An 8,833-nucleotide genomic window follows, 5' to 3' on the forward strand; every position below is an offset into this window, starting at 1 on the left:
TCGAGCTGTTGGCTATCGACCTTCGCAATCAACGTTTAAATTTAGCTGTTTCCAAGTGCCGCATGCCCAATACCGAGCCCCTACTACCGTAAGAAGTGGAATCCGAATTTCTAATTTTTGTATTTCAATCGAGAAGCTCCTTTCGGTGAGCACTGCAAGTTATAACTCCGTAACGACAACAAGGTAGATAATATTAACGCAATCAAATGCTCTTTATAACGAATTGTGTTGGTTTTTTAAGCAAAGATGTCCGAAGCGAAAGCAGATACTGTCCCGGGATTGGGATTTAAGGATAAGGAGAAGGCTCTGGAAACGATAAAAAATTTGGAAGGACGTGATCCGGATTATCAAAAACTGGCCATCAAAGGATTGATAGGAAGGGCCAAGCGCACGCTCACGTGTGAGTAAACAGGGTTTTTATCGCATGATCTGTGGGCTACAAAAAGCCGCCGTTTTTACTGTTGCAACGCATTTTAAAGCGGAAACGGAGGCGAACGGTTTGAATTCAAAGTAATTATAGAACCGCCAAAATTGGACGACATCTTGATGACGCTTAAATTTTATTCAATCTTTTTTAAGTCCCACGCGTGAACTGCAGTTGCACATTGCAACATTCCAACAATGAAATAAACATTTAAGTACCGAGTTTACAGTTTATCACCGTAAAAATTTACTAAAATTAATACAAGGCCAATAAACAAATAACAACAATCCCGCCATTTAACTGAATGAAGGTGTACATCAGCAAAACGACAATTTATTTTACAAAATTATGAATGGTTAAAGAAAATACAGTAATAATGCATGATAAGTTCCAATGTCATTATTTGTTATGCAACGCTCATTATTTTATTGACTATCTTCTTGTTGACCATAAATGTGTTAATTGATTTCTCCCACTATAAAGTATATACATTAGGACGCATAAATTTCTCGAGTGTTGTCGCTTTATCTGACGATTTTATTGATTGTTTTAGTGACTAAGGATAAAGAAAAACTCCAGAACATTAACGAAGCGATGGCGGTCTTTGATGAATGGTTGAACAACTTTGAAAAGAACGGCTCATCAAAAGAAAATCGTTCATATCTGCCATTAAATGCCATCACTGCTTTATTACCCCTCAAAACCCAGTACAAATTAGGCACTGCCAAAGACGATGCCTTCTACAAAGCCTACAAAGAAGCTAATGGAGAATACAAGAACTTGAGAACAATTTCTAGTGGAGAGAATGGACCCACTTGGGACATTGTAAGAAACGCGGAATTGAAGAAGTTACTGAAAGACGTCGACGAAAACAAACCGGATTTGTGGAAAGACGATTTGCCGACAGAAGAACATTTGAAATTGATTTTGTGGGCTTACAGCCCTGAAGCAAGTAAAATAAAGAAAAATATTTCAAAGTTTGAAGATAAGCTGGGATCACCGGAACAAGAATCGTCAGAGGAGTCTGAAGACGAGAAAAAAGGCAGCAAACGAAAGTCAGATGGGGAGGGGTCATCTTCAGAAGAAAGCCCCACCAAGAAAAAGAAAAATGAGTGATTATTTCATCACATTATTATTGAACCGAGTTATTTTTATACCTTTAATGTTATTAAGTAGCATTTATGATATTTGTATATTTTTTTCTTACCTAAAATAGAATCAGGCACTAAACACGCAATTTCTTTTAAATTTTTTAGCAAATTTCAAATGGATTCTACACGAAGGGAACTAACGAAACCTAACGAAACCTAGATGGCGCTGTTTTGACATTTCTTTGACAATTGTCATTTGTAAATTTTTTGTGATTGTTTATATACAAAAGCATTAAAACAATGTTTGCATTTCTTAAAATTGTTGTACAACCATCTGTTTGATAAATGTTAAATAACTCAAAGTTCCTATTTCTCACTTCGGTGCAAGATTGATGAACGTCAATTCACAAAAAAATGACAATAAAGAAGTAGGGTTATGGCAGAGACAGACTGTGCAAGCGAGAGCGCTAGCTCCGTTTGTGACGAAGAACGAGTAAGAAGACTGTTTCAGGCTTGCGATGCTAATGGGGATGGGTACATTGACAGGTAGGAACAGTTTATCTATTGAGAATGAATATGGCACAATGTCAAATTGACTTTCAGTCAGGACTTGCTTGCAATCTGTCGAGAACTGAGTCTTGAGGACTCTCTCGACGAGTTGATGCTCCAGCTTGGGGCGGATGCCCAAGGGAGAATTTCATATGAACAGTTTCTTCGCCGCAGACTCGCGCTACGTCCTGAAATTGACGCTTTAAAAAATACAAACAAAGACAATTCAAGTGAGATTAGTCAAGGTATAACTCATTAAAATGAGTGTCATTTGATTCTTATTTATTTTATAACAGGGAAACTGGATAGTTGGGAATGGGATTCTGGTGCAAGGGACATGAGTCCTGTTCCTAAAACAATTACTGGAACTGCTGATAAATATGCAGGAGACAACAATTTTAAGGTGAGTTTTTTATTTGAACAATAAAAAAATAAATAAACAAATAAAAACTAACAATTTATTAAATGTACATGTTAATAGTTTATATCATAGTCTAACATTTTACGAGAAATGATCCACCAAATATTTAAAAACCCCACATCAATTACTTGAGAAGCAATTTTTCTGTAAGGTAACTTCAAATAAGAGCAATTTGTTTCATACATGTTACACTGATTACTGTATTTATCTACCCAAATTATAGAAAAAAATCCAAAGCTAGTATATCTGATCAAGTCTTTGTTATAACAAGTCTGTATTAGTTTTAAATGTTCAATGGCACTTGGGTTCACTAAATGTACACTAACTAAAGACACATCATTAGCACATTGTACAAATTTTGCCTTAAAGTGCTGCTCATTAGGATTGTGTGTTATGCTATACCCTAGGAAGCCCAATCCAGTAAAAAATATGGTTGCTTTAAGTGGTTTCTGTTTTATGTCGGTTCTCACTGACAAAGCCACTTCTTTGTAATCAGAACAAACATTTTTGATGTAAATTACAATTTTGTCGACGAAGGTTCCGCTGATTTTTTTGCTGAATTTGTCGCTCACCTTCTTGTAAGTTTCAACTGTTTTGGTTCCGATTGTAAACACGTTAAATCCTGACAATCTCATCATAGTGAAAATTTGTGAGGTTATGTTACCGTCGAATTTTTCTTTTCCCCAGATGTTGAGCAGCCTTTCGAAATGAATTAAGCCGGTTATTTAAAAATGTTTAAGACCGGCGTTGAGTTATTTATTTTTACAGTCGCATTGTTTTGAGACTTTAGAATTAAGTCGATGTCAAACTCTACGTTGCCGACAATGCCGACAGAGACAGACTTATGTAGTTCGAAAAAGGATCGAAGAGGGCGGCGATATCAATCGATTTAATTGGCTGCAAACTTCAATTTGAACTTTTTTCTTCACGACTTACAGATTCGATTTTAGCAATATTTGTCTCAATAGATACCGTAAAATAAAATATCATTAAACACTGTGCAAACACTGAACTTTTTGCACATGGTGCGGATATAACTGTTGCATTTTTAACATTTACCAAACAGTAGTGTGTGAAATGTTATGTTGACGTGCAAGTCTTCTAGAACTGGTACCTGGTTGATGATGCTCAACTCTGCGCAAAGTATCTTCCTCCGTATTTGCAACACGATGAGGACGTTGTACACCACGATCTTGTACTTGGGGTTTATAAGATCCATGGACTCGGAGATGCTGAACTATTCTCACAATTGTACGAATGTGGGGTATTCGACGATTAGGAAACTGCTCTTGATAAATATGTCGGGCTTGGACCGCGTCAATTCGTTATTTGTAAGATGTGCCATTTTGAGTATTACGTTATTATTGCTTCCGAAACTTAACACAAATCACGACAACGGCAAGACGACAACTGAACGATGGCATTATTTTATCGCCTTTTTCAGTTGCAGTTAAGAAAAAAACAATGGAAGGCGATTAGGAACCTAACAACTTTTTACTTCTCACTGCTTAGGTAATTAGTTATTTTATTCACGATCAATGTTTTCTATATGAAATGAAACGTTTATTTTAATAAATACAGAGATGGTAAACAAAAATGTTATTTAACAATTATATTATTTATACAACGACTTCTGTTACCAGTTACCTATTTCTGATACACGCTGTATTTTGATGTCACATTTACTGGTGACCCTCTTGTGCTACACAATCAATCACATCGAGAGCATTTACGATGCTTTGACCCGGCCGCTCCAAATTGTGACGTGCATTGTAAAAGGACAATTCGGGGCAACAGTGAAACCAACATTATGTTGTATAGCGAAACTGATCATTTATTGAACCGTCGTGTCGTCTTAACAATATCGCTATGTAATTCTTTACCTAGATCACAATCTACTTCATTCTTTAAGGTGATTGCGTTTTATCTTTATTTCTTCTGTAAACAACATGAATATTTGCATGTTACGCCCTTCGTGTCTCGTTTAATTTGATTCATTATGTAGGGACGTGTGTAACGTCTAATGTTATCACAATGTTGCCAGCAGCACATTTGCTCTTTGAAACACCTTGAAGTTGTTTCCCACCTCTGAAGCTGTCAACATTTATTTTCGAAGGCGAATATTACGGACAAGAGTAAAGCTTTCGGGTTTTCATATTTTGTAATTTCGCACAGTGGATTTTGACTTTTATGTTAGTGTGTCACGGTCTTGTCGGATACACAAAAGTATAAAATTAATTGTTTGTTGAAAACTTGCTCTTGAGTGAGTGAGGAACGCATAAACACTAAAACGCTGAGCGGTTTATAGAGCTTGCCGATTAAAAAGCAGAAAGTAAGATATAAGGCATTGAAAATCTGCGATTTTATCCCTGATTGATGTGTAGGTTTATTTGAACAAGCTCAATTTATGAATTTGCAATGCCCAGGCTTGTGGTTTGAATTGATGTGTGGTTTCTCCGTCTAGCGTAACAGCTTATACATTTTGTAGGATTCGTAGATTATGTTTTCAAGGGGCAATGTCTGATTTATCAAACGTCGAGGGGATGTTTATACGTTTGCCAACGTTGCGACGTTAATAGACAATATAACAAGACATCGAGATGCAATTTTCTCCATTGTGTGTACAAATTGAAAATTGGTATCAACTTGGAAATCGGTGTTTCTCCCTTTTTAAATGTGAAAGATTTTACAATTTTAACAGAGAGTGGGGTGAAATAATTTTTTGTGAAGGTTTGAAACTGTGCAAAATGTGTAGACTACTAGATTATACAAATCGGTTTAAATCATAAATGAGATTACTAAACAATTCCACACAAAATAGTGGAGAGACCATCCCACAATACTGGGTCTTCCTCTTTTGCATAAGTGCGATTAATCCACACCGCTACATAGTTTCAATGTTAATTTATACATATTTCAAATAATAATACCCTTATATCAAAAGATTTTTTGTGTTTTGAATCATCAATTTATGAACTTCGCATGTACGTCAATAAAACGTTTTTGAAAAACAAATCAATAAGCACCTGAAATAATACGTCGTATTTTAATATTGTGAGCAGTATATTATGGTATTCAAGATTCTTGGCAGGAACAGAGTATACACATCAGACGCCACTTTCCTTTTCTCGATTAATCACAAGTCAGAAGCTTTACTCTCATCAAGATACCAAAAATAAATGACTCTAGGCGTACAAATAACAAAAATAGTTTGCCAGAGGGGCGCTTGCCTTAATAAACAATCAACTCCGATCCCCAGCAATAAATTGATGGATGACTTCATGCAAGGCATCGAAAGAAATTACCAACTTTTAATGAGTTAATCTTAATGGCTTCGATAAGATAAAGTCAAGAGAAAATATTTTTGGAGGCGAGCAACAGTCGTCCTTTTCGACAGGTCGGAAAGTTGGCGGACAACAAAATCTTTTATGAAATATGCCTGACACCCTCTCAGATTTGCCGATTATTTCGGTTTACTAAGTTGCACCCTTAAGTTTACCGAACGATGCGAAAAGTTCGTGTGAAAGGTCGTTTTGTACGACTTATTAGGACGTAATTGTCTTTTAAACGAGTCTTAGAACGGAGGAACAACCGTTAGACTATTGATTTCACATGGTCGTCGATAAGAAAAAAATTAGACGAGTCTGAATCGGTGTAACAGTGCACACTTGGATTATGTTGCAACTTGGAGTAATTGGTAGTTTTTTTTTTGTAACAAGAAGATTCCATTTATGGCTCAGCCTGATTGAATTCCAACTTGGAAGTTTCCATTACACCGCACCTATCTATTTTGTGCTTCCGGAATGAAACAAATAGGAAAGACAATATTTTGACACTCGTTGCCTAGTTACAAATACTAAATGTTGCGTCGCAGGTATTTATATTTTACTTTAATAAATGAATTTACCTGCTAATGCCTGCCTTCATGAATAAAGGCGGTATTCATGGTTTCACGAATATTGTTGGTTTATTCCACGTCAGCTCGGTCTACGAGACGAGGATGACGCTTTATGATTGTCATTACCTCGAGGAAAGTAAAATACAAATACCTGGAGCGTCGTAAAAAAATAACGTTGGAAATGGATATTTAAAAGCAATAGAACGTACGCGTAAATACGTTTTATTTATGAGCCATTTAAATCTACTAATTTTATTCCATTGGTCGATCAGGTTACAACAATTTTTTCATGAAAAAGTCAAGGCACGAAAAATTTTGGTAATAAAACATTGTTGAAGTCGTAAACGCTGAATCATAACAGATTTTAATTCAGCTTAAACATAACCTAGATACGCACTATATCCGCTTTTAAATTAAACAGGAAGTGAGTTGGTTTAAGATACAATGGCATAATTTCAATCAATTGGGTAATCTCTAAAATCCGGAAGGCTTCCATATTTTATCGTGGAATTTTTTGCACGACAGATTTATTGATTAATTAAATTCTCGGTATCACAATAAAAAACCACAAAAAACATGTTGCACAGACCTGGAAACACATCGATCAATATGATCCGTGTGCAGAAAGCAACGGGTTACAAGCGTTAAAAACAAACCAACATCATAGTTTATTAATGTCCGCGGTTATTACTGTGGTTTAGTTAAGGACAACAGCATTTCACTCCGAAGCCTTTTAAGTTAACACATACGATCTGCATGATCGATTCTTCAGTTGATTAATGCAGCATCTAAATGCATCGTGCTTGTATCAGTCGTAAATCGTAGCGGAAGAGTGAATCGAATAACACAGACGCCTCTGGAAGTTATGCTGTGTTTTGATAATGTCTGCCAACATAAATCTTTCCAAAGGACATTAATTCAACTTAACATTTACCAACTTGTCAAAATCTGACCATTGTGTAAAACTGGACGTGGCGGACGTGCATAAAAGCCACTCTTTGGCGCAGATTGAAAGATACATAATTGAGGCTAGATGGGAGCGATATTTTGTGACGTGCTGTTTTTATTGAACAATTAGGGAACTGGCACAATAAATTATTTTTTGGTATCCCATTTGTGGGGTAGTAAAGAACGCTGCAAGTGAATTAGCGATATTAAATGGAAATTTGTATCTGGACATTATTTTTGGGCGTTATCAAAAGTCATATGTTTACGTTTTTGTTTTTCGAGAATGAATTATGAATTTTTAAAGTTGTTCCACTTGATCTCAATAACTTGGCATTTTTCAGTTAACTTTTTTATCCTGCCTACGCTTTTCACTTTATTTGATTGATTTTCAAAGTAAGTGTATGTATTTTGATGGTGTTGTCGTCCGGATGAAAAATGGGTGTTAACTTTAAAAATTCAAGTTGTCAGTAGGGAGGCGGTAAATGTATAAATCGAGCGCAATGCGCGTGGGCAGGAAGCCAGTTTTTAGCCGAACACAACAATTGAAATTTGTCGCAAAAGATAAAACTTTTCGCGCTTTGTCTCGAGTTTATCCCATGCAAATTGCCCCTACAAGCTACCTAATCTCGGACCAAACCCACCGATGTCACACTCATTTGAAATTTCCGTTGAGTGCCATCGAGAATTCAACGTCTTATCTCGCACTTGTGATAGCGACGGCTATAAAGGTACCGTACAACTTCAATTATTGAATGTAAACGAGGCCGAGATCTGTTTCAGCGAGATATTAATACAGGAAGCGAACATTGGACGTAGTAATGACATAATGAACCATTAAACTTTGAAGCTTTTAAATTTTTACGTTTCTGCCGAATATTTAAGACGAGGGAGACGGTTCGAAGAGGGTTGTAAAAATAGAATTATTTTTTAATTGTTGCCCTCGAGCAAATCCAAACTTCGGATCTCTGCCCTGGAAAACAAACAGAAGACTATTTGTAATTGATATCAGGTTCAATTATTAATGAGGACAGGAATCGGATATGTTTTTTTTTTACAAAAAGCTTTGTTTACGAATTATGTGAAAGCGTTATGTTGCAGTAGGAGGAAAGGAATTAAGGAAATAACAATTTAAACAAAAATAGATCTCTAACGATGTACGACATAAATTGTATTTAAACGATTTCTTTTCGTGAACAAGGATAAATAAATTAGTTAACCAATTACGATCTTTTAAAGAGTAGCATACCCACGTACTGTGTTTAATTATGTTTAAAGATATTCAAACAATGATGATTTTATTCAGAGGAATTTTTGTCTTCATTGAAATATCCTGAACACTCACTTGTTTTATATTTTTCCAACTTTTTGGACCAAAGTAATTTATTAAATAAAAGTTTTATACATATTAATAACACACCTTAGAAACGATGATTTGGTCAATTTTCCCTTTTCCTTTATTTTTTTTTTCTGGTAGTCCAGTGAATCAAGTTTTATCGCCACCG

General features: G+C 35.7%; 2 protein-coding genes and 1 long non-coding RNA gene across 4 annotated transcripts; 2 read left to right on the forward strand and 1 right to left on the reverse strand.

Annotated features, from left to right (window-relative positions):
* The first annotated feature begins 25 nt into the window (after positions 1 to 25).
* On the forward strand, positions 26 to 1,661 carry Ude (Uracil-DNA degrading factor). 2 transcript variants are annotated; one of them, XM_069054884.1, is made up of 3 exons: positions 26 to 183; positions 242 to 400; positions 978 to 1,661. In XM_069054884.1, the coding sequence occupies exons 2-3, from the start codon at positions 247 to 249 to the stop codon at positions 1,538 to 1,540; spliced, it is 717 nt and encodes a 238-aa protein (XP_068910985.1). In that variant the 5' UTR covers positions 26 to 183; positions 242 to 246; the 3' UTR covers positions 1,541 to 1,661. The 2 variants fall into 2 exon arrangements, with proteins under 2 accessions (XP_068910985.1, XP_068910986.1); XM_069054885.1 differs by having other exon boundaries at positions 49 to 183; positions 247 to 400.
* Positions 1,662 to 2,274: 613 nt separating this feature from the next.
* LOC138135914 (uncharacterized) lies at positions 2,275 to 5,188 on the forward strand. The gene is made up of 3 exons (XR_011161124.1): positions 2,275 to 2,309; positions 2,361 to 2,467; positions 3,591 to 5,188. It is a non-coding gene; the product is annotated as an uncharacterized lncRNA (long non-coding RNA).
* On the reverse strand, positions 2,509 to 3,329 carry LOC138135912 (mitochondrial import inner membrane translocase subunit Tim29). The gene has a single exon (XM_069054886.1). The coding sequence runs from the start codon at positions 3,121 to 3,123 to the stop codon at positions 2,539 to 2,541; it is 585 nt and encodes a 194-aa protein (XP_068910987.1). The 5' UTR covers positions 3,124 to 3,329; the 3' UTR covers positions 2,509 to 2,538.
* Positions 5,189 to 8,833: the final 3,645 nt, after the last annotated feature.

This window comes from Tenebrio molitor, chromosome 7 (genome assembly GCF_963966145.1).
Source record: "Tenebrio molitor chromosome 7, icTenMoli1.1, whole genome shotgun sequence".
Lineage (NCBI taxonomy): Eukaryota > Metazoa > Arthropoda > Insecta > Coleoptera > Tenebrionidae > Tenebrio > Tenebrio molitor.

Coding starts and splice junctions, on each gene's coding strand:
- Ude (XM_069054884.1), top strand. CDS start 247: ATGTCCGAAGCGAAAGCAGATACTGTCCCGGGATTGGGATTTAAGGAT. Junction 401..977: donor GGCCAAGCGCACGCTCACGT/GTGAGTAAACAG, acceptor TGATTGTTTTAG/TGACTAAGGATAAAGAAAAA.
- LOC138135912 (XM_069054886.1), bottom strand. CDS start 3,123: ATGATGAGATTGTCAGGATTTAACGTGTTTACAATCGGAACCAAAACA.